The 25,829-nt window shown below is 38.7% G+C and overlaps 1 protein-coding gene across 6 annotated transcripts in view; it reads left to right on the plus strand.

Moving 5' to 3' along the window:
• ECT2L (epithelial cell transforming 2 like) overlaps window positions 1-25,829 on the plus strand; it is a 68,349-nt gene that overhangs the window by 31,384 nt on the left and 11,136 nt on the right. For 4 of the 6 annotated variants that reach the window (XM_036222123.1, XM_036222136.1, XM_036222133.1 and 1 more), the window contains 14 exons: window positions 350-602; window positions 1,459-1,627; window positions 2,322-2,460; window positions 3,995-4,163; window positions 6,818-6,946; window positions 10,801-10,893; window positions 12,557-12,739; window positions 14,301-14,404; window positions 16,086-16,211; window positions 20,039-20,125; window positions 22,318-22,532; window positions 23,539-23,686; window positions 25,341-25,414; window positions 25,517-25,673. In XM_036222123.1, coding sequence (XP_036078016.1) covers window positions 350-602; window positions 1,459-1,627; window positions 2,322-2,460; window positions 3,995-4,163; window positions 6,818-6,946; window positions 10,801-10,893; window positions 12,557-12,739; window positions 14,301-14,404; window positions 16,086-16,211; window positions 20,039-20,125; window positions 22,318-22,532; window positions 23,539-23,686; window positions 25,341-25,414; window positions 25,517-25,673 — 2,046 coding nt within the window. The remainder of the gene's footprint in view (window positions 1-349; window positions 603-1,458; window positions 1,628-2,321; window positions 2,461-3,994; window positions 4,164-6,817; window positions 6,947-10,800; window positions 10,894-12,556; window positions 12,740-14,300; window positions 14,405-16,085; window positions 16,212-20,038; window positions 20,126-22,317; window positions 22,533-23,538; window positions 23,687-25,340; window positions 25,415-25,516; window positions 25,674-25,829) is intronic. The other 2 variants (XM_036222124.1, XM_036222141.1) reach the window with 2 other exon arrangements.

The raw sequence follows: 25,829 nt of genomic DNA on the forward strand, positions 1-25,829 counted from the left end.
TTGTTCTCAGTGGAAGGGTTGGTCTGAAACAAACTACTACGCCATGGCTAGAAGCAGAATTCTGAGAATCTAGGGTTAAAGAAATCAAATGCTACGGGAGCACTGGATACTATTTAAAGATGAGTAATACATTTACTCATATGTAATATGTGTTCATCAAAGAATATTTTTCCTATGGAGTAAGGTATGCTTCTTATTTCTCATAGTCAAGTTTAGATGGCAGAGCAACTGCACTAAAAATCTCAAAGTAATAAAAAAAAAAATTCTCTGTGTATCTAAAAACATTGTGAGTAGGAAACCGCCCTTTAAAAAGATCTGCACCTCAACTCTCCCATTTCTTTTTCTGCAGGATTGCTTATGGATGCCCAAATGCATCAGGGTTGGATGGTTTCTGCCCTACACGCCGACAGAGCGTGAATATGGGGCTTGGAAGCAGCATTACGTGGCGTGTGTGTCCAGCTTAGACTGGCTGACACCTAGGGAAGCCGCTGCTGTTTACGGGACCCTGAACGAACCCAAAGCAGCGGATGAGGAGCTGCAGGAGAGACAAAGAGAAAAGTGCCTAAGGAAAATAATTTGGGAGAAAATTGCACTACGTAAGAGTGAGTGGCATTTTAAAACTTTGTATCTTAAGCAAGTGGCGGAGAAAGCGACGAATTTACATACAAATTTGCACAGAGGAAAATAGTGCTGCCTCTCTGGAATAGCGAGTGGCGGCGGGTGGCATTTTCTGAAGTACGTTCAGGACACGGTCTTTGTTTCTTCACTGTATCTTTCAAGTTAATTAATAAGGGGAAAAAAAAGATTTCAGATGAAATATATAAGGTCGAATATCTGTGCCTCCATTGCGGTCCTCAATCCTCTCAGGTTATTAAGACCAAAAATAAGGAGAAGAGAGAAGTATGAACACAGGCAAAATCAAATTAATAGGGTCAGGACAATTCAGGGGAATTGGGATTGGAAAAACAGGAGAAAAAAACTGATAACAAAAGCAGAAGTGGCATTTTTTTTTTAAGTGGAAAATGAGTAGGGATGAGACGTGCTTTCAGCTAAGTCTTCTGATTTGCAGTGTGTAAAAATCATCAATAAACTAATCTGAGTTCTATCTTTTTTTTTTTTTCCACTAACTCACCCTCTGTGAGAACATACCCAATGGGAAATAATTTGAAGCCAAGAAGAAGGGCCGAAATAAATATGAAGTCTACAAATTGATTAAGTTTCCACAAGAAAAGCGTTGCTTGTTCTCTGAGCTTTGTTTCTTGACCTGAAATGACAGGGAAGTTGCAGCCACAGTGCTGAGAGGATAGGAAATCTAAACAGTCTGTAAAAATGGCTAGAACGATTGCTGTTTGGAATATCTGCCCTGCTGCAGCTTTATTTTTGATGCCTTTATCTATGGAGACTTGGCTGAGAGAAGCATGAAGTAAACAGCCGAGCTGGCTGCTGTTTGTTTTTCAGAGGAGTTATTCAGAGTTCGATCCCCTTGGGTGAGCGGAACATGCTGCTCTAGATTGTTCAAATCCAAACGCCAGCCACGTCTCCTCCAGACTCTGAGGGATCGAGTGGGATTACATGAAGCTTTGGAGAAACAGCTTGTTTTGGCATCTGTAGAAGCTTTGCCCAAGCGGTAAGCAAAGCTCCATCTACTGAAGGCTCAGGACTATCCCCTGATACCAAGAATTCATTCTAGAATAACTTAGCTAGCATCCAGGGATCTCGCATAATTACATGGCTCTTACCCTATAAAATAGGAAGAACAGCAGTCCTTACATGCTTTCTGAAGAGGGAGGTATGTAATATTCAAAATTTACCTTTTAAATATTTTTAATCCTGCAAAGAGGCTATATTGAGGATGCAGTCTATTTTCTGCTTTACATTATTAAGCAAAATTATTTTCCCAGAAATGATTTTTATGGAGTAAGCATATCCGAATGGTAATATCTGCGGGGATGGGGGTGGGGAGCGGCTGCAGAGAGAACAGAGGACTCTGAGGCCTGGATGATTAGGAAATTTAAAATCTCTCAGCTGCTCCTTTTCAAAATGTCATCTGAAACCCCTAAGTATGTCACTACATTTGTTTTAAGCGCCTCACAAGAGCTAAGTCAGTTCCTTACTTAGAGACCTTTCTGGTATGCCACAGTGGGGCAGGAGAGGCCCAGGGCAGGTCCATGTCCTGTTGTCCCCAAACCACAGGGAGAGACTGAGGTACGGAGGCCACCTGCCTTGGATACGCGATGCCCAGGGAACGTGTTGGTACTTGCTTATCAAAGTCAAATTAAGAGAAAACGTCACTTATTCCTCCCTTTTTTTTTTTCCTATAGAAGCAATATTTCTGGAAGCCATTCCTACCCTTTATTATCAAAGAAAAATCAGTGTGGAGTTTATAAAAATGGTAACAGCCCTTCATACGCTTTCCAGCCACGCTTCATACTAATATCATCTCGGATTCCTGCATACGAGGTACAGAGTGCGTTGAGAGGCCAGGCCTTTTCCGAATCAGTAGGGCAGGATGTACGGCAGGCAGTCTTTTGGCTATCATGTGTGAAAATGATCCATCTCCTAACAGAAAACTAGTTGATTAGGTGGAAGTTTAAAGACCCAAAACGGTTTTAAAGATGAGAAGCCGTAAAGGCAACCATTAATTAAAATTATTTTTAAAGAAGCATTAAAGGCCCAAGCTGCCTTGCCGTTAGATTTCCAATAAATTCTTATTGAATTTGTTGTACTTAATCCACAAATGAGCAAGGTGATTACAGATTATTTTAAAACTTCTTTGGAATGCCTATGAATTTAATAATATCATCTCTCAAAAGAAGAATGTCAGAAAGTGTACTTTGTGATCTATTAAATGAGGATGTCATTCAATTAAAATGTGCTCTTTGTATAATGAACTTACATTTTAATTTTAATATGAATAATAAGAAAAATAAAGGAAGTACAAAGAAGACATGGGAAGCATGTATTTATATGTGTGTATATATGTATACATGAACATATATACATTAATACACACCTACGGACATATATAAGGGATAGCGTTTAGTAGGCTATATTCATTGGCCTACTTAAAAAGTTTTCCCCCAAAATTCCTATTTGTTGCAAAATGGTGGCTTTTTGGATACCTAGGAATTGACCTTGATCATTGACAATGTCTAGCTTAGCGGATCCACGTGAAAGCAAGATCAGAGTTTTGATCTCCACATGGGCCACAGATAGTTTCCCTAATGTTTACAAACGCATCCTGCTGGACACAGAGAATAATTGGTGACAGAGTATGTGGGTGAATAAACTGGTGTAAAATAAGTCCATTCTCCTATTTGTCTTCTTTATATAAGTCTATATTTTAATTACGTACTTGATCATGAATGTGTTGGGAGTTGAGGTGAAAAGTGGGGTGTATCCATGTGGTAGTTCTCTATTCAGTTGCACAGTGGTCTCCAAACAGTGGCATGAGGTTTTGGGAAAATCAGTGACTTCAATGACTTTCTAACCTGTCTGCTGCTAATAAATTAACTTTATCACAATGAAAAGTTTATTTTGTTGTTGAATTAAAAACATAGTGGTTTTAATTTTTATTTAAATGGGAAAGAAATATTTATCGATCAATATTTATACTTCAAAAATCCTAAGAAGAAAACTAAGAAGTCTATTGCAAAATCGAATGATCTCAATTTTATTATTTTTTAAAAGTTGCATATATGTCTCTGTGCATAGGTGAGTAAAAGATAAAAAGACTGGAAGACAGTAACCTAACTTAATATTTATCTCTGAGTGATGGGATTATAAATATATTTAATTTTCTCCTCTTATAATTAGGAAAAAAATTATTTTTCAAAAGGCCAATAAAGGAGAAAGGTTGTTCCTCTTTTCATAATTTCTGGAATAAACAATAGTCTTTAAAAATCACAGATTACATATTCATTAAATTTCTTTTATTTCTAGCTAGTTTAAAATAATAGGTTTTGGTTTCTGCAGTTTTGCTTTCATTTTCTAGATGGTGGTGGACAGTGTTAAGGCAGGTATCATTTCCGTGGTATATGAACACAGTGGCATAACCTTGGAGAGCCTGCTTTATCTCATAGAAAAAGCTCTGGATGGGCAGAAGGCACAGAGTATGGGAATATTTAGCGATGGAGATAGCAGAGAAATCAATTTACTCCAAGGTAAGATGGGATTGGAAAGAACAACCAATTTAGCACTGACGTAGCATTTGTTCACATGTATGACCTTCAGAGTACTATTTAAGTTCCAATTTTTTAAAGAAGGTTGATATCCCAATTCAAAGCAGTCAGGCAGGAGGGTCAGCCTTTTTGTTCTATTCAGGCCTTCAACTGATTTAATGAGGCCCACCCATATTAAGGAGAGCAATCTGCTGTATTCAGTCTGCCTATTCAGATGTTAATGTCGACCCTCACAGACATTCCCGAAAAATGTTTGACCAAATTTCTGGGCATCCCAGTCTACTAAAGTTAACACATAAAATTAACCATCACACCATTAATTAATGACTCCCCTTTCCCCACTCTTCAAAGCCCCTAGTAATTACTATTCTACTTTCTATTCCTATGAATTTGACTACTTTAGAGACCTCATATAATTATAATCATAGAGTATTTGGCTTTTTGTAACTGGCTCATTTCATTTAATGTAATGTCCTCAAGGTTCATCCACACTGTAGCATGTAACAAGATTTTCTTTTTTTAAGGCTGAGTAATAGTGTTTTGTATGTATATACCACATTTTGTTATTAATTCGCTGATGGACATTTGGATTACTTCCACCTCTTGGTTATTTTAAATAGTGCTGTTATGAACATAAGTATACAAATGTATCTTTGAGATCCTACTTTTAATTTCTTTGGATACATACCCAGAAATGGAATTGCTGGATCATATAGTAATTCTGTTTTTAATTTGTTGAGGGAACACCATAGTATTTTCCATAGTGGTTCCACCATTTTACAATCGCACCAACAGTGCACAAGGGTTCCAATTTCTTCATATCTTTACCAACACTTGCTCCTGGGTCATTTTTTTTTTTTAATAGTAGCTATTCTAATGCATATCTATAATGGCTTCGATTTGTATTTCTCTGGTGATTAGTGATGTTGAACATCTTATTGGATGCTTGTTGACCATTTGTATGTCTTCTTTAGAGAAATGTCTATTCAATTCCTTCATTTATTTTTAATTGAGTTATTTGATTTTTTGTTTTTGAGTTGTAGACATTCCTTATACAGTCTGGATATTAGCCCTTCTTCAGATATGTGATTTGTAAATATTTTCCCCCATTCTGTAGGTTGCCTTTCATTCTGTTCAAGTTTGATGAAAATGAAGCAATTTTAATAGTAGCGAATACCAAGATTTATGAAATGGTGTACACTAGCAACATTCGTCATACTTCCAAATAACTATACCACAAAGGAAAGGATTGGCTGATATCATTAACTTGTGATGGCCATCTTTTAAAAATTTCCATAGTTACCCTTTTTGAGGCAAAAGAGATAATGAATGGTTTAGAAATAAATTTTCAGTTTCTATTTTTCCTCCTACTATAATTTGCATCTTTCCTTGCTAATACTTAAAATAGAATTATTTTAAGATTTACTACCATGAAACCTTCCTTTCTTGTGGGATAAGGAAAGAGAGAGAAGAGACAGTCAAGGATCTAGCTGACTGGGAACTTACAAGATGGTAGCGTAAGTGCCCGAGTCACCCATCAAACTGCCATTTCTGGGGCTGGAACTCAGCATACTTGGTACAGTTTCAGTGAATTTTATTATTAGCAAAAACTAATTGCTTTCAGTTCAGCTTTGCCTTACTTTAGGCTTTTCTTATTTAGTTTACCTGTGCCTGAAGCAAGTTGTGTTCCAAATTCAATTTATATATCCCTCCAAAAGTAAAGCACAGCAGCTATTTGGGGTTTAAATTTATGATTAATTACATGGTGGCCCTTCTCTAAATGGTGCAAGTTTGTACTGTGGTTATAGGTTCACCTCATATGGAGTAGAAGAGCCCGTTAGGGTTTCCTGATACCAGCTTTTTGTTCTCCAGGTGAGAAAGGTTTCCAAACTGCTTTTTCCTTGTTCCCCTCTTTAAAGCAATAATAACAAGAATGGAAAATACCTCAGAAAAGTAAACTTTCCTTTTATATAATTTTTCTCCAATGCTTTTGCTTTAAAAACAAAATGAAATCTCTTACTCCAGTCACCTGACGTCTTTCCATTATTTAACTAGACCTCTTGATGGAAAGGAGTGACCCATCGGGATTCTTGTGCCTGGCTGTTTTCTTTTCATTTCTGGGGCTTAGGAGTGCAGAGTCAGGCCTCCTTCAGAAATGGGTCCAGACACATGTGGGTCAGCTGAATCACTGCGCACAATTCCTAGGAAGTGAATGTTACAGTGATATTTACCATCTCTGGGAGCCTCACTTCTGCTCTCCGCAGCTTATTTTTTGATTGGCAATTGTGGGAAACATTCTACTTCGGAACTTAGTTGCAAAATTCCCAGGACTTGGCTGGCCCTCCACCGTTAACCCTGCTGTGGCCTGGTAAATCACACGGCAGAAACGCAGTGTCCTAAACTAAGTGTACAGTGTCCAAAAAATCTGGGATGTGAAGGAGACTGTGGCCACAGTGGAGTCCGTGGGTACCTTCGTCACCCTAACATGGGACGGCGTTGAAGCAGAAGGCCCTACAAAGCTTGGTCTTAGGAGCGGATGTTGGCTTTTTGAAATGCTAAGAATTTTCACAAACTGCTAAGAGTCTCTGTGCATGATAACGTTACAAATTAATATGATGCTTTGATTTTTTCCTCAGGCTATAAAATTGGCATTAAAAATTTACTGAGGCCTGAAGTGAGAGACTTCTGGGAGAAACTGGGAAGCTACGTGGCCCCTGAAGAACAAGGGGGTCACGTGGACCTCTTTGTGCCACTTGGAGCATCAGGTCAGCTTTGAAAGTTAGTGGTCATACCTTCTTTATGATGCTATTCTGTGAATTTGTGAAATTCCCTCCATTCAAATGATTCAGTCACATTTACTCTTTATGCTTTTTTGCTTTGTACTTTATGTACTGAGGTGTTTAGGGGGGACAGGGCACCAGGGTTAGTAGTCAGAGTAACCTGTCCCTGCAGAAATAAAGTCACTAGTGGCAAGAACCAGCGAGGAAGATTATTGCTATTTCTTCTGGAAAATACAGTAAAGTCAGCCTTCATAATAGAGGGGCAAGCGCCTGATCAGCCTAGGAACCATAAATAGGTCAGTCTGAGAAAACTCCTTGCTCTGCTCTGGACCTGAAATGGGTGAGCATGAACTTGGTGAATAAGGACCTGGACTTGAATCCCACTTATGCCACGTTAGCTGTGTGGCCTTAGGCAAGTGTGTGGACCTCTGTTTCCTCATATGAAAGTGAGGATAATAGTACCTTGCCTTGTAGGACTTGTGACCATCAAAATAAAATTTAAAAGTACAAATAAATAATAAGACACAATTTTAGAACACTAAAAACAGTGAAGTGCTTTGTAAAGACCAACGTGGTTGCTGATCACTGAGGTTGCTGATATAATTTTAAGTGCCTACCTATACTTTAAAGTTGATTTCAGTAATCGAAGGGAAATTTCAGAAAAATTAAATCAGATTCCCTTTTTAGATTTGTTAAATAAAAGCTCCACATTCATGGGCTATTGGTTTGTTTGTTACCAAGCAGAACATGGGAGAGGGAGTGTGAAATTAAATCTTCTCAAATCATTTTTTATTACCCATTCCTTAGGAAACTATGACTTTTAAACTTCTTAATTTTCAAATTTCACTGAACTATTCAATACATGCAAAGCGTGCCCCCGGCAAGCTTCAAACGGAGAAAAGGATGGGAAGGAGTTTAAAAGAAAGTGAAATACAAATTATCACAATTATTTTTTTTTACGGATTTTACATTTACATAATCTCAACTATGTAGAATATATGCTTAAAAATCTATGATGAGGAAATACAGCAAAATAACAACAGAATCTATCTCTAGACGTGTTTGTAAAATTTTCTAGTTTTGAGATCAGTTTTTAAAAAGTAGATTATAGAGAACATGGATAGTGTGACCCCAATATTTAAACCTACATGTGTGCAAGGAAAGTGGTGGTGATGTATAAAGAGAAAGGGGTTGGGGAGGGTGTCCCCCAAGGTGCTAATAATACTTGGATAAGATAAGTGATATTTCCTTCCTTTTATTTCTTTTCTTTTATCTTATTTGCCTCTATTTCCTGTAATAAACTAGTATTACTTTTATAATGAGAGCAAGCACATTTTTAATTGGAATAGAAGAAAAAGAAAGGATATGGGAAAGTAAAGTATGGAAAGGCAGAGAATGAGGGCAAAAGGAGAAAGGAACAATAGATTTGATGACATATAAATTGTCTCAAGCGATACTTGATGGCACTCAAATAAATAACAGATTTCCCGCCACCATTCTGGGCTTTAAAAGTATCCCTGGACTTTGTGTTAAGTGTAATTTCCACCTGGATGAACCATCGAGACCCTGGTTCAGTCAGAAGACCCTGGCTTCTCAGTCCAAAAACCTCTTTTTCACCACTTCGGGCATCACTCCTGAGCTTGTCATCCCCAGTAGCTGTATCGCCTCTGAAATGTTGATCTCAAGCATTTGTCTCCCCGAGTACCACTTCCAAATCGTATACTCAGCATTCCCACTCTAGCGGTTCTTTGCCTGAAGACCTCTAACCCACACACTCCCACTTTCCTACTCTCTATCACCGTGCTTCATCCTTAGTTCCGTCCTTGTTAAACATGGATTTAATAGTTCATCATGATCATTACTATCTTGCAAAGAATCTGAACTTCTTTGTTCCTCTTTCTCCTGGCTAAATCCCAACTCCTTTTGGCTAAGTGCCAGCAGTCAAAACACAACCATCTTCATAATCAATGCCTACCTGCACGAAAGCAACTGAAGACTGTTGGAAAACATAATACAACTGTCTTGCTGATCTGACTTTAATAACAAATATCATTTTCCCACTCTTTGAGATGACTATTTCATCCCTTCTCTTTAGTCAGTCTTTCAATAACCCTCTCAGTTGTTGAACTCACCTTTTACTTCCCTAAGAAAACCCCCCAATTTCCCTCCCACCGCTAAATCTAACACCTACCCCACCTCTTACCTTCATTCTCTGTCTTCCCTTCTGTTACAATGGAAAAAGCACCCCTGCTCAAATCAAAGATCAGCTTCTCCCCTTGGACGCTCGACTTCACTCCTATGCTCAAATCCTCTCCTGTGGCCTTAATTCTGTCTATTGGATCATTCATGTCAAATTAGGAACACCTGTAGTGGCTTCTGTCTTAAAAAAAAAGAGACCATAAAGTTTCCCTCACTACATTTTGACTTGACTCTACCAGTGGTTCTCAAATTTATTGTGTATTTGAGTCACTTAGAGGGCTTGTTAAAATACGTATTGCTGGGCCTCACCCTAGAGTGACTGATTCTGTAGTCCTGAGATGGGACCTGAGAATTTTCATGTCCAACAAGTTCCCAGGTGATGCTCGTGCTGCTGATCCAGACACCACATTGGTCTGTGCTAACTGCATCTACCTTCCTCACCTGTTACTCGCTCCTCAAGCTCGTCCAAGTGGTTTATCTACTGAAACTGCTTTTGGAAGACCTCAGTGACTCCTACCTGTGCCCAGATGCAGTGGTCTCTTCTCCAACCTCATGTTGCTTTGACTTCTCGGCAGCATTGGGTGCAGACGAACACTCCTCCTGGAAAACCTTCTTCTTCCCTTGTTTTCCATGATACCACAGTCTTCTTGTTTTCCTCCGACCTCAGCGGTCACTTCTCATCTCGTTTGCTGGCTCTTCTTCCTCCTCAGCAAGACCTTTAAATATGCCCAGGGGTTGAGCCTTGGCTTTTTTCTTTTCCATGACTTTCCTTGAGGCAGTCTCACCAATTCCCGAAGCTCTAAATTCAGTCCATATGCGGGACACTCTCAGATTTATGCTTCCAGCTCTGACAGCTCTGAGCTGCAGACTCGTATCTAGCTCCTACTCCACATCTTCTTATGACTGTTGAGTTTGCATATCTAATAGCATCTCAGAGTTAACGCACCTGAAACAAACTCTTTATTGCCTCCCTAGCACCAAACCTACCCCTCCCCAGGATTCCTTTTAAGATACGGTAGTTCACTCAGTTACTTCATAAGCCGAAAACCTAAAATCCATCTTTTTAGGGCCTCGTGTTAAAATTTTTAAACAGCTTCATTAAGGTATAATTGACATACAAGAAACTGTACATATTTAAAGTGTGCCTATGTATAATACCCTGAGAAATGATAAAGCAATCAAGATAATGAACATACTTCAATCTATATAATGTGTCACTAAAGGAAAGAAATTAATAACATGCTAAATTTTGACCATTTTCTTTCATTCTGTGTTTAACAGTTTTAAATCTTTCCTTTTACAAGGAGACGTCTCCATTGAGTCAGACTATTTTTAGGAAATATATGTAGAGTTTTATCTGTCTTTGGCCTGAGTTTCTAAATTTGAAAATAAGCACCAGGTCAAACTCTATGTCCTCTTTCTCCACTCTGTTGTCCGGTCTTTATAAATTTAGTGTCTGGACCTCAGCTCCTAGGGGTGAACTAAAAAGCATTGAGAGACTGTTCCAGGAGGGATTTGGATTGAAGACAAGAAGTGCTGGGGGCCTTTCCGGGCCAATTTATTACCGCTCCTAAGTAATACTTAACTGTTCCATGGCAAAACCTGTGGGTAAACTAATAAAAGTATTTTTGACTGTGCAGAGGCAGGACTAGAAGTTCTTTCTCAGCTGTCTCAGCTAACTGGCACGTTCTTTACTGCCCCTACTGGGATTGCAACTGGCTCTTACCAACACAGTAAGTGTATGTGGGGGCTGACCATCCTGCCCAGTAACACCCACGAACTCCTGGATCACCAAAAGACAAAGCATGGCTAATAATACTGGTTCTGGCTGATGTCAATTACTGTCTTTCCTTCTTTCTCCTAAACTGTGTCATTTCTCATCACTTAGTCGTTCACTTAGAAGGGGATTATTTATTGCAAAACATTTGCTTCAAACCAATGTTTGCAAAAACTCAGTTGAAAACATCATCTTTAGCAGTTAAACAAAGGTATATAGTTGCCGATCTAGAGAAATAATAAGTCTGAAGAATAATTTTTCTTAGTAAATATAATCAAAATGATTTCATTTGGAAAAATCAACAGCAGCTATAAAGAGATGGTGAAAAGGCTGGATCAGGTTCTATGTCAGTAGCATTACCTGAGAGGAGAAACAGTCGACGATAAAATACACCTGAAAGCAAAGTTTCATTTAGATTCTAAAGCTGAAGATACTGGATCAAAATGTAACATGGGCTGACTAACAAGAGAACCAAAGTGCTTTGTGACAGTAACGCTAATCATTTTCCCCTTTAAAACTCCGTCGCCTCTTATCAAATAGGGCATGGGGTGATGTAGAAACTATATAAAACATTACTTTTCTAATCTCAAATGCCAAGGACTCTTCAAGACTGGGGAAAACTGACATGATTAGGAAACTTGTAAGGAAAATGATATAACAAAAGGCACATTGACTTCATATAGTTTGTAACAGAAGTCACTTGTTAATTTTAGTTCATGTAGCAGCATCACCAAATGATAACATTTTTGCCCTGGGGAAAGAGGAGTCAGCCTGGCAGAGTAAAGCAGGCCACAGACACTGCTGTTCATGGAACAGGTTTTCTTCTTTTTCTGCTCCTTTGTCTCCTCTTCCTTCGGTACATTTTCCTTTCCCTATTCTTCTTCTTCCTTATTCCTTCTTTCTTCCTTTTTCCTTCTTTTTTCTTTCTTCTTCTCTTTATTTTGCTCCTCCCTCCTCCTCCCTCTCCCTCCTCCTTCCTCCTCCTCCTGCCAGAAGAACAGTTATAAATATTTTCATATGTTTAGCAATAAACACGGGAGGAGGAGAATCAAAGTCTATCTTATCTATTCAGGACAGAATAAAATTTAACATGGCACTGTATCATTCAACAATTGTTTTCAAGGAAGGAAACTTATGTAACCACCCACTAAAGTCATGTAGAGATATTTGTAGGAAGAGATAGCTGCTTGGCATAATGTAAGAAAGATACGGGTTGGCTATGACAGGGATCACTTTGGACGGCATGATGGGGAAACCAGGCAGAGTAGGGTTTTCTTGGATTTCACTTTGAGGATATAAACATAAAACAGTATATTCTTACTTAGATGTCTGCTCTGCTTCCTGAGGTATAAATCCAGCAGCTATTTAATTTTTTATTTCAGATATGTCAACGGTATCTATCAAAGGGTAGATAGGCATTAGAAATTATTCATATGTCCTTTTTGAATTTCTAATTTTATCTTTAAAAGCAGACTACAGGTGTTTATCTTAGTCTTCTAATGGGAAAGGATAATAAGCCTGATATAAATACAACTAAGTTGTTTTGTGCTATCAACAAGAAATAGAAGTCTTTCATTTGAGGTTTCGACTACAAAAATAAAAGGAGAAAATAATGTCAGTTCTTAGTGACTGGCTGGGACAACAGCAGGAAAGGGCTCCCCCGTTCACCTACTTCAGCGAATCAAAGCTGCAGACGTGGTCCAGCTTCACGGACCTCCTGGAAGACACCTTGAAAGCAGTGAGGAAACAGTTACGTCCTCTCTTCAAGAGGCTGCAGGGGAATATCGGTGGCAGGATGATAGGTAAGAACTCCTGCTGCTTCTGTTGCAGGCTAATTAGGAAGTTTGTTTTATCTCCAGAGTGAAGACCAGTTTAGGAATGGCACGTAAAAGTTGACTCTAAATATCTTCAGTAAAACAATCCCCTTTGTCTTTCATATCTCTTTTCAAATATCATGGATACCCACGAGGAATACATATTAAATAAATATAAAGGTGAATAAATATGTTCATCTCCAAAATGCTGAAGCTAGTTTCTGGCTTCAGATTTTAATATCTTATTAATACTATGTAAGTCAGTTACTTACCTAGGCAAAATTTGCTAAGTTTGCTAAGCCATAGACCTCTGTCCTTTTCCCACAACAATTTACTCTAAAAGTTAAGCACCTCTTAACTGCAGCACCCATTACTGAAGTTATTTTATGGTTGTGTGCTACCTCTACCTACAATCCATAATTTGGCAACAGCCTTTATGGTCCTCTGCTGAGCGAGCCTATTGGGAAACAATTTCCTGTGTCAACTGGAACATCACCTAAACCATTCCATTCTTTAAAATATGTTTTTAGGTCTCTTTCTTTTTCTTCCTTCCTTCCTTCCTTCCTTCCTTCCTTCCTTCCTTCCTTCCTTCCTTCCTTCCTTTCTTTCTTTCTCTCTCTCTCTCTTTTTTTTTTTTTTTACCACCTGGGTAAATGAGTTTTCCCTCCACTTTGACTGTCTTTTTAATTTTTTTCCTTAACTATTCCCATCTGACTAAATAAAACACCTTATAAATGCCTTACTTCCTTTCTTCCATCCCCCTACCCTGCTCCTTGCTTAACATCTGTTTACACAGTTTCTTTCTACAAAAGAGCCATAACCGCAAGTATGCGTGCAGATATTTTATGTCAATATATATCCTACATCTCTTTACATAAATGCATCCAAAACAAGGGTTTGTCTTTTTGGTTTTAACTACATTAGGTAGATATTTAACCAATACTTAAGAAGAGCTATGAAGGTATAAACAGGGAGGAATTATTTTTTTCTGGTCTATTCTTAGCTGTTAAGAACTAAAGAGAAAGGAGGAAAATTAGCCTTTTAAGGACAGGAGTATTTTTCGATGATATATTTAAGCTATGAAAAGTGGAATTGAGGAAAATTCTTTTCATATAAATGCATGTTGTCCAAAATAATTTTTTAAATATAAAAGATGTCTGTATATGTATATTTGTATGTTATTTTTCAGTGGGCTTAAATTACTTATGTATTTGAGCACAAAGATAACAGGGAGTGTGGAGGAATCTTTGCTGGGATTGAGAATCTAGAATTTAAACATAGGTTTATTTTCAGATGTTCTTTCCTTATTATCCAATTTATAGATTTTATTCAACACCAAAGTGGGTATTTTTTTGTATGTTACACATTAGTTGCTTTTGCTCATTTTATATTTTATCATGGTAGATAATCCTCAAGGCATAATAGAATTTTAATTTTTACTATGTGCATTTTTATCCACTAAAAAGCAACTATGAGGACTAAGCTGTTTTCTTTTTGATCACATCTCTTAAGTGAATCAATTACAAGTCGTATGACCTTATATTTACAGGACAGTTTATGTTTGACAAAATGAGTATGACTAACATTCTGAATAACCAAGAAATTGCACAAGCTCTGGCAGATGGATTGATGGAGCTTTCAAAAGAAAATTCTGTAAGTATTTTTTTTTTTTTTGAAGAGAGCACACTATAAAACCTCAACACTTAAATAAATGTTTACTTTGTATTTATTGTGTGTGGCTTTTTTTTCTTAACCAATTTATCCCTCCAAGGGCACAATTCCTCAGAAAAATTACATCAGTTTGTAAAAACAGCCACTGAGTGATTCTGGACCCAAGATCTATTAGGTACACAAAATAGACAAATAGGAAAATCTTCGAGGTTATTTAAAAATTGACTACATTGTACACTGTTTTCTGTCTTATGGTTAATTTCAGTAAGAAGTGACATCTTTAAGAAGGATGTTAGTGGCTTCATATCTCATATAACCATTATTCAACAGTTAAAATAATTAAATTATGACAGAAAAACTGAGAAAGTGTGAAAGCAGATATAAAAAGATAGAGGGCAAAGAAGGCTAGAAGAGAAGGAAAGGGGGAAAAAACACAGAACAGAAATAAGCAAATTAGTAATTTGGTTGGGGACAAACATAGGAGAAGCCTGAAGAAGCATTTTTATTAGAAACAAATCTTGGATACTTTCCCCGAAAAGTCAGTCTACACGTCAGGACAGAGTGAAGAGAGGCAGCGTGCAGAATACACCCTTGCCCCCAAGACTATAGCAAGGCTATAAGGAAATTAAATCTGCAGCTCTTGGTCTGGGGAAGTAGAAAATAGGATGGGAACAGGGATGATACTAATATAGCCAATGCTATTTAAGGTCTTTCATTTTCCAAAGAGAGATTCTCAAATCCTTCTCCTTTGTAGTAATTCTAGTTTGTGGGTGGATTTAACATTGTTTTTGCATACATTCTACTTTGCATACATTCTCCTTATCTGTCATAGGAGATAGATGAGTATCTGCTTTGTTTTCAACTTTGTCTCCTGGGTAAGCACCAGGCATCTCCTGGGTTAGCTATGCTATGTGAAGTCTGAGAAGTTACACTTAGCCATGATTGCCTCCTCTGAAGACTCAGCTCTGAGCACCCTAGCCAGCCCATCCATCACTGGGGCAGCCCAGGGATGAAGGCCCTGGTGAGCTTTGCTGATGAAATGATCAGAGATGTTCACAGGGACAATGCTGGGGGCTTGGAAGATCCTGTACTGTCCCCTGAAACACCAAAGATTTACTAAACCTGTTTGGCATGGGTTCAGTGTACTTATTGCCACCTAATTATTTAAAAATATGATGTAATTTCTGTAGTGCCCAAAACTATAGCCTGAGAGGAAATGAAATTTGGAAGCTTCACAGGGTGTTTTTCCCAATAATTTGGCTGCTTAGCTTGTCTCAGCCTTCTTTCCCCTGAAAGACAAGATGCCCTCCTGTCCCTTTCCTCAACTGGCCAAGGGGGCGGTGAGGGCCACTTTGGTTCCAAAGGTCTCGAGATGCTTCCTTAAGCCCTTGGCATTCTAGTCGAATGGTGACAATTAATTGAGAACCAAGAGTATATATGGCAACTGAAATGTGCAATTAAGTAGAAAGTCTCATTTACTGACTTTAATTGAATAATCAATCATTACTTTGTTTGCTGGACTTATAAATTAATTAGGTAGAAAGCTGAAAACTCTACTAAAAATATGTTGTAATTTCTACTGTGCTTCCATTGACCTATATTTCAGATAAATGTTTTAAACAGGATTTTTTTTTCCTCTGGGGGTGGGGTGTGGATTTTTCAGGACAGACCTCTGGAATTTTTGTCAGATTTTCTGCTGAAGAAATGTAATGAAAAGAACAAAGATCTTGAAGGAAATATTATTCTGACAAAATATGACCCAAAGGCAACATTCGATTTATTCATGAAGGTAAAGTTGTTGCTGTATATTTATGCCATTGTTTTCCTGTAGAGTTAGACACATGTGCTTAAGAAATTCATAAACAATAATGGTAACTTTTTAATGGAAAGCTTCCAACTGGTTATTTCTCCTAAGAATTTGGGTTATCAATGATACTGTATCATGATACATTGTAGTATCATGAGTAACATTTAAACCACAAGCATAAGCCGCATCATGTTGCCTGGAGTGACTGTTTGAGTCATGGAGGAAAAGTCAGATATTTGCGTTTTGCCTCTTTTTCACTTGAACCCTGACATTATCTAAAAATATTTTTTTTGCCATTTGCGGCCCAGGAAACTTTTTTTTTTTCATGAAACTAAGAAGGTTCTTCTTAGTTGAGATTCAAGTTCAGGAAAGAAAAAAAGTGGGTTTAAAGCTAGTTCTTCAGGCAAAATATAGTTATTTCGTCAGTAATATATTCAGAATCCATACATTCTTAAGTGAAATAATCCGGATCCAGGAAACACTGAAAATTGTGGTTTCATCCAAAGAGCTGATCTCTGTGAAAATGTTATTTTAGAACTATTTATGCCCGTAGAAAAATCACCTACCTGCCTATGATGACCACAGGCTTCAGATACCGCCAACACAAACTCATCATGGAGACTGTTAATGAGAATAGGCTTGTGAGAGCAAAGGGGGTCAAATATATGGGAACGTAAGGAGATTAAACTTTAGGTGGTTAACATACAGTGCAATATACAATGTATTATAGAATTGTACGTGTGAAGCTTATATAATCTTATTAACTAATGTCTCCTCAATAAATTTAATTTAAAAAGAATAGACTTGTGAGTTCCTTTAGCAGGCAAATCACTTGTTCTATTAACTTGATATTCTAGAAGTCTTTGTCAATACTTCTTTAGAAGACAGTGAAGTGCTTGGAAGGGTAGACAAGAAGGACCACTGTGGCAGTGTCCTCTCTGCTAAGCCACCCCAAATCTCTGAGATTCTTGGGGATTATTCTCTCAAAACGGTAGATGTCATCTCCATCCATCCTTTAGCTTATGGAAACCTTCGAAAAATAGCACCCGGGGCTCCAATACTACTCGCTTTCCCTTGGTTTACTAAAGGGAATAATCAACATGTAAACACATTACACAAGTTCCAAATTTTTCTAAAATCCTTACATCTGGGTCATTCCTGACTCCCTGGAAATCTTATTGGAGTTCTTCTGTCCACCTTTATTCCAAAGGTGAAGCTGTCACCCCCAGCTCCAGACATACGGACTCCAGAAATGCCTCTCTTTGGAGCAGGAAAACTAGAAGAATAGGGATGAAACCATAAATACTGCCTCCTCAAAGTGTTAATTTTACAGTAGAAAGAACTTACTATGGCGAAAACCACTTCTGCAACCTCTAACATGTAAACATGGGCACTTGGAGGCTTTTCTCTCAGATATTCTCATTCTTCTCTCTGCCAAATTAAGTCCACACTGAATCAAGTCTTTTCAACCTGCTGTTGACCTAAACATCTAATCACTTTAATAAAATAATGCATATTGCTTCTCAGCCTTTTGGCTAAGATCAAGTGAAATAATGCAGAAAATTTGAGCTTAAAGTTGCCTCAGTGCTAGAAATCAGGTCTGCTAGTATTATATCACCCACCTGTAATAAAGTTACAGAAATGTGAAACTCCTTAATGCCGAGAAATTTAATATTTTTTCATTTTTTAATTGACTTTTTAAATCAAATTAGAAAAAAATGAGTTCATTCTCATTTAATTTTCTATTATTTAACACTTAAGAGCTTGTGCACAAAGTCCATAAAACAAAGTTAGGGACCCCCAGGAAGAAAAACCACAGCTTAAATGTAGGCACTGAATTAGGATAAAATAGAGAAGCTGAGTTACTACTCTACTACATATTAGGGTTTATTTATAAAACTGTAGGTATTTGTTCAGAGGAGCACACAAACCTCATAGTTTTAGGAGTGGAAAGTAATGGCTTCTGCTGAGATAATTGTTTTACAGAGCCTTCCATAGGGGTTTATGCAAGAGGGCTTGTCTGCCAAATCCGGGACCAGAGACACATGTGCACGCACGTGCACACACACGTATAGATAGATACATCTATCCATCTATCATCTATCTGTACTATATCTATCTATCTATCTATCTATCTATCTATCTATCTATCTATCATCTATCTATCATCTATCTATCATCTATCTATCATCTATCTATCCATTGTCTTGCTACTCAGCCAATAGTTCTGTGTGCCTATAGTGTTTATGCTGATACCATACAATAATGGCAATGGGTCGCAGCCAGAATTATAATTGTTTCTGAGCTCCACCTGTCATTTTTACAACTATTCTTGGCCCCTAATCCAGGCATCCAAGTGTTTTCCGGAAGAAGCACCAGTAAAAGTAGGATGTCTCTGGAAAATGCAGTGTCTGCCTGTGCTCCAGCCTAGAAGAAAATTCCTACTGTGACCAAAGGTCTCCCTTATGTGTCATGGAGAGAGCCAAGGCACAGGCCCACCAACCCCAAATAATTGTTCTCTTATAAATATGCAAAGTTTGTTGTTCCTGTTACTTCCTCTGATTTCATTCCTAAAAACAACATAAGGGATGGCGTCTTAATCTCAAAATAGTCCCTAAAAATTCTAATAATTATATGCATAATATAAAATGTGAGAACTTGCTGTTTTTAGGTTCAAACACAATTACTGTGCCAAATCAATTTCCTAGCCACAAAGAAAACTTTATATTTAATAAGAATAGATGCTGCTAAGCCAGAGATGAAACAAAGCCCCAGTGTGAGCAAACACTTCTAAAATAACTGTCTGGGGGTCCATGCTGATGCCTAAAGTTTAATGCATAAGCACTCATGTGAGCCTTTACAACAGGGTGATGTTGCAGATAAGGGAGCCTCTCTTATCTGCGAGAGCCACAGTGTGATTCTGTTCTGCTTCGGTTCTCTTAATCTTGGGCCAGACACAAAATAAAATTTCGTTTTTTGCCTGAGTAAGCCAAAAGGAGTCCTGGTTACAAATTGATGATTTTTTTTCTAGTCTCACCCCTGGATATTAAAGGGTTACTTACCATGGATAGTTTTATCTTTGACTAGGGAAGGGCAGCAGGCTTGACCTTTGCTCCTCATCAGATCTCTACACAAACATGGGACCTTGCTCCATTGCTAGAGAGGACTGCAATGGGGTGGGGGTGGGGAGCTATTTTTTTTAATGTGCTAAATTATATGGAAGCCCCAAGAATAATTAACAAAGTGAGATGAAGAAAAAGTAAGCCATCTTTACATGTAGAAACAGGTCTAGAAGGAGCATATGAATTGTTTCTGACACATTTTCACTAGGTGAAAAAGGAGTGAATTTTATAAAGTGCTGTGAGCTTTTTCTTCCGGCATCGTAAAAGTAAGATAACCTGTTTGGCCTCCTCTGACAGAAGACAGAGCAGAGCTGAGGCCAAGGCCCGTCACCAGGACTACATGAGATTCCTTAAGCCCATGAGGAGCTGCTAAAGAGAGTGTCCCTCCCCTGACTCCCAGAGGAAAGGGAGCTGCCCTGACTTTAGTTTCTCAAGTACCCTGTAGTTCAAAGGAAGTGAGAGGTTCTTTTGTAAAAAACAAACAAAAAAACAAACAAACAAGCACAAAAAACCCATAAATTTTAACATCAGAGAGGCATCAGGTTTGTTAAGTGCTTAATCACTGTGTCTAGGGAGCACTGTCCTGGCGGCTGAGGCTGAGAGGCTCCCTGTGGACACAGCTCGGAGGGGGCATTCAGACACCCCCAGGCCTGCCTCCAAATAACCAAATCTGCATTGATTCCTCAGGAAAGAAACGTTTTAGAAGACAATCCTCCGGTAGAAAAATCAAGTCTCAGCAAAAATGACCTAAAGTTTGAGCAGCTGGTTCAGCTGGTAAGCCAAGGATTACCTAATACGAATTTTCCATTTGTTTTGCTTCTGACCAAAAAAACAAAAAACAAAACAAACAACAACAAACACGTAAGGCTTCATTCTGGTTAGTTCTTTTTTCTTGAAAGTTTCTCTTAGTAGAGGGGAAAAAAACTCCAAAATGTAATTGGGGGGAATCCAATCAGTAGATTTTTCTTTTGATTAAGTCCTTGTCTGAAAATAAGTTGAGCCAACAGGACGGACAGGTGATATTTTGGGAGCAACAGCTGTTGCTGTTACTCCAGATTTTCTAATATGACGCTAAGCATGCACATAAAGGTTCACGGTTTCTAACCAGCCCACCAACTTACGGTTTGGCTTCAAATGTTGAGTATAATCAGCATAACTTTTAGGGCTCTGTCTGTTTGTTTAGAAAGGGCAGCACATGGAAGAGGCTGTGGTATAAGCAGAGGCTTGGTCCCATCTGCCCTAACACACAGTATATGCACGCTGTTTTGCATTTCTTCAACTTATGTCCACATTTATTATCATATTTCATTTGCAGAATCCTGTAAGGTAGATTTAGTAACCACATTTTGTAGACAAGAAAGTTAAGTTAGAAACTTCCCTGACTTCTCTAAGGTCAGACAAGCGTCATAAAGAAACTGGAATCTTGTATCCTTGACCTCAGCCCCGAGGCTCTTACCCAGCCTGCCCACACCCTGAGGGAATCTACCTATTGCAGACACTGCAGACGTGGACCTTGCTGGCATGGAAGTCACTCACCCATGCCCAGGAATAATCTAGGAGGAGAGTATATACATAGCGCAGTGAATATGATAGCGTTCTATCATAATCTAACCGTGGGTAATAATACCTGACAACAGTTTTAAGACAACAAAAGGTTTGACAATTAAAAGTTATAAGTTGGTTAATTCCAATATTTAAAAAATACATAAATATACATAAAATATAATAAGGGCAGCAAGCCAACTGCCAACAGATCTGTTTTATTTTTTTTTAACTCATTAGATATATCTAAGTGGCATTATATACAGACCATGTATTTTAAAGATAAAAACTTAACCAAGAACAGTGCGTTTAAAGTATTTCAAACAGAGCGAGTTTTTGAGTTCTTCTCTGAAATTACTTTTACATTTTAATTTTAGTTCATAAACTTCTGGTTGGCTTACTTTGGGTGAAGATCACATGGCATTACGCTTTACTATGGTCATATTTTATTTGGGGTAATCTGGGGCACACTTAGGGCTGGAGAGAAAAGAAGAAATTGTGTTCTAAGAGTAATAAATAGTTCTAGGCTTAAGTACAAGGCCATAAAATTTTAGAAATTTAAATATTTTAATTATTTTATATTGTAAAGATGCTCTTTACAACTTTGGAAAATACAGATAAAAGAATTACCTAGTCCCAGTAATGAAAATTAATTTCTCCAAATATAAACATAGCACACATAATAATAGGATTGGAATCTCTCTGTATCAGTGTATGATTTTTCTCTCTGCCTTAAGAAATAAAACAAGACTCTGAAATATAGACAACATAGAACATCTGGCAACATAGTCACCCCAGAGAGATGGGTTCACACTTCCCAAGTTAGGTACTTTTTCCTAAATACTGAAAAAAAGAGCACGAGTTATCATATTTCATAATATTCATGTGGGAAGCAAGTTAGTTGATAGAAGAGGGCTAGCTTATCTCAGTTCTTCTGTCGGCAGGATAATCAATAAAACACTACTGAAAAAAAGAAATAGGGAAATGAATGAGAGTGGACAAGCCGAGGGCTTCCTCACCACAGTCCTCCCTGAGGGCAGGACTCTGTTTTCGTCATTGTACAGCCAATAACTAGCACATGACACTGAGCACATACTCGAATGGGCAGATAGATAAACGTAGTCTCAATCTGCCCTGCTCAGGACCCAAGATCAAAGTCCCATTTCTACCACATCACGCTGGCCTGACGCGAAGGGCTATTTGGTGGTACTGGGGACACGCGCCGGTGAGTGGGGTCCTCCATAGTCCCCTATCAAGTTTCCCTTCAACCTTGCGTGTCACAAGCCAGAAAGGGGGTCTCCGAGTGACTGCCTGGCTACTTAATACTTCCATTTCTCCATCTCCTTCAACTTTCAGGCTTTCCGAGGCTGTGAGCCTGGAAAGTCGTCATGATTTCCCTGTGAGTTCTCAGTGCTTTCCTGCAGGAAAGAAAGCTCCAGATGGACTCGGCTGCGAAACGAACCGGAGTTGTCAGGGAACTCTTACAGAGTGAGAGAAAATATGTGCAGACGATGGAGATTGTGAGAGATGTCTATGTAACCCCACTAAAAGCGGCACTGGCATCAAACAGAGCAATTTTGAGCACCGCAAATATCCAGATCATTTTCTCTGATATTCTGCGTATTTTAAGTCTCAACAGGTAATCACTGAATAGGTATTTTCTGAAATACTCATTCTGTGGTGGGGGAAACCCACACTTGTATGTTTCAAAAGATATGCAAAGGCTCAGTCATTCTCTGCCCTTCTTGGGGATCCTGATCATCTCACAGAAGAGAAGGGATTCTTGACACTGGGCTGTGACCTGTGGTGATGATTCTTAAGGTCTTATTTCCTGACTCAATTGAAAGCCATGGTACAAGGACTGGAGTTCAGTGCCTATAGATTCCGTATTCAATGTATCGATCATACAAAAGACAAAATAACAGTGTTTAGTTGAGGAATGAGAAAGGAAGGAAAGGATTTAATGGGATTAAGTCACTGGGATACTTTGTTTAGAGAACCTAAGGCTGGGGATCAGCTTAATAACAGTACATGTTTCAGGTACATAGTAGTACACAGAGAAAAGTGATTATTTGCACCGATGGTTAATTAAGACAAACCGAGCTTGTGTTTCTCTGCCAGCAACTCTCTAAATAACATGGAACAAGTTCCTTATCCTTGGTGGGCCCCAACCGTTACAAAATGAAGAGATTGAACTAGGCCCCTCCCAATTTTCAAGGGCTATGACAGCTGAATGAAGGAGATAACCTCAGATCCACAGGGAAATGGGCGAAGGGAAGGTAATGGTATTTGAAGTGATTGAGCACTCTGCTCTGGGGACTGTAAGAAACCTTCCCCTGCCTGCCTGCCTGGCCATGCGAGACTGGAGCAGTGTGGGCAGCCTGTAGAGGCCAGCCTGGGGTTCTGACTCAAGGACTTAAGGTGAAGAGTTGGGATTCCACCACAGTCAACCTACTTCCTCATTTCCCAGCTCCTCCCTTTCTGCCGAATCTGTACTGTTCTGTATCAAAACTAAAGTATTTGACAAAAGCCCTGCCTTAAATGATTAGCTGAAACAGGCTGTACTAATGACTGCTAATTTATTTTTTAAGTTTATCGGCTATCACTGGCCAACATATCATGGTCATGCTTTTCTCCAATTACAGGCAGTTTCTAGATAACCTGAGAGACAGACTGCAGGAATGGAGCCCAGCTCACTGTGTGGGAGAAATATTCATAAAGTTTGGAAGCCAGTTGGACATCTATACCAATTTCTTCAACAATTACCCTGTTGTTCTGAAAACTATTGAGAAGGTAAATGATGCGGTTACCATCCAGACATGTATTAGAACTCTGAGGTTGAAAGAAAGTTTTGTGTGCCATCCAAAGGACTAGAATTAATACGAAAGACTTCTTCCCTACTCTTAGCTTCCAGATCTCCTCCTCTGGTTTACTGCGGACTCTTTGAGGATGGAGACCCTGACTTATTAAGTTTTGTATCTCTAGGGGCCAGTTCAGTGCTCGATATAGCAGGGCCCAGGGAGGGATTGTTGGACTAAATTAATCCTCATACGAATGGCCAGACTTCCATCTGCTGCAGATACCCTGTGACTCAGTTACAGGGGGGATGTTAATGATTAGGTAGAAGCAAGACTATGAGCTCCGAATCCACTCTGCCACTACAGTCCTGTGCGACCTTGACAAGTTCAACTCTTATAAAGAAAAGGAATTAATCCATATGTTTCTTGGAATAGGGATACTCAGTTTGTGAAATCTAGCTTCGAATAAGGAATTTCTTTGTCTTACATTTTGTAGAGAGTTCATTATATAAACAACTTTCCCTGCTGTGACTTATGCCATGTGTAGTCTAAGCGAGAATATGTGGTTCTCTCTGAGTCATTTGTTGCTCTCGTTGGGATCTCTTCCGATGACAATAGGGTCCCACTTTCTTCCCTTCTCAATTTGTATCCAAAGTGCAGGAGAAGAGGCTACCTGTGACATGGTGGCACAGTTCTGCTAGTGTCCATTCTGTCTCCTTCTCTACGCCAAGGCCCCGAAGCGAAGGCCCGAAGGCTAGGTAGCTGCTGGACAACGACTGCTGACCTCAGACCTCCCCTTTGTTGTGCTCCTCCCAGCCCACCCAGAGAGTGCAACACTGCTGAACGACTCGATTATACGAAAATTGCATGACTAAGGCAATGTCAAAGAACTGACCATGAGGACAAGAATTATAGCAAAGTGTCACATATTATCGGGAAAAAATTAGTGCCAAAATTTTTATAGTTATGGGTAATAATGATATCTGTTTCACTAGCACAGGCTGTGCATACTCATTCTTATCTTAATATTATTGAAATCAATGGATATTTGATTTCTAGAAATTAGTATTACTGGCATCTTTTAGGCATGTACCCACTGAGAAAAATGAGGTAACTTCCTGTGTACTCTAATGGTGGTGAATGAATACATTTTAAAACAGATGTTCGATACAGTGGGGCGTCTTTATAATGCTACACATGATTCGTAGTACTATTTCAAGTAAATGCCATCAATAGTCTCTTACTATAAGAAAATAACATTTACTGTATGACAGGCACTTTATGGACAGGATTTTTTTTTTCACCTCTACCGTAAGAGTTAAGTATGCTATCCACAAAAAAACTTGACAAGATCACATAGAATTAGGTAGAATTAGATTAGAATTCTAATTCTAATCCAAGCCTACCTGGTTGCAAAATTTGTTTTATCTGTGCTGATTAAATTTAATGCATAGGGTGAGGCCTATGGTATAACGACAAATACACTATACTTCGTATATTAGTAAGCACCAATAGTACTAATACTACTTTGATTAGATGTAGATGTCCTCTTGCTTTGAGTGCTTCATAGATCATGTTTGCTGGCAGAAGAGAACACTTTACAATTATCGTATAGAGCAAAGTTTTGACAATATAATGCTAACCTTTAGTGCAAAGAAACGATACCGGCATTCCGAGCTTTCTTGAAGAGGCACGATAACACAACTGTTACCAAAATGTTGAGGTAAGTTCTGAGGGAGAGCACAGCTGGGGCACCCCGAGGACAGGGCATCATTCTTTAACCTTCACAAAGAGACTGGAGTTCCTTTCTCTGTGCCTCACACAGCCTGCAGGAGCTGCTCTTGTACCCATCCCGAAGGTCTGAAGAATATATTAATCTTCTCTACGCTCTGAGACTTCATACTCCTGCAGAACATGTTGACCGTGGGGACTTGACCACTGCAATTGACCAAATCAGAAAACATAAAGGTTATCTAGATCAGGTTGGTTGCTGATAAGAGTCTGTGTCCTTTAGAAATGCTTTTGTGGTACTCGAACTCAGAGATCCCAAAATACCTTATCCTCTTGTGGTATTCTTCAAAGTCTTTCAGCCTTTTAATATGAAATTATTGTGTTCAGACTTTGAGCACCAATGGCAT

This window comes from Rousettus aegyptiacus, unplaced genomic scaffold (genome assembly GCF_014176215.1).
Source record: "Rousettus aegyptiacus isolate mRouAeg1 unplaced genomic scaffold, mRouAeg1.p scaffold_m13_p_1, whole genome shotgun sequence".
Lineage (NCBI taxonomy): Eukaryota > Metazoa > Chordata > Mammalia > Chiroptera > Pteropodidae > Rousettus > Rousettus aegyptiacus.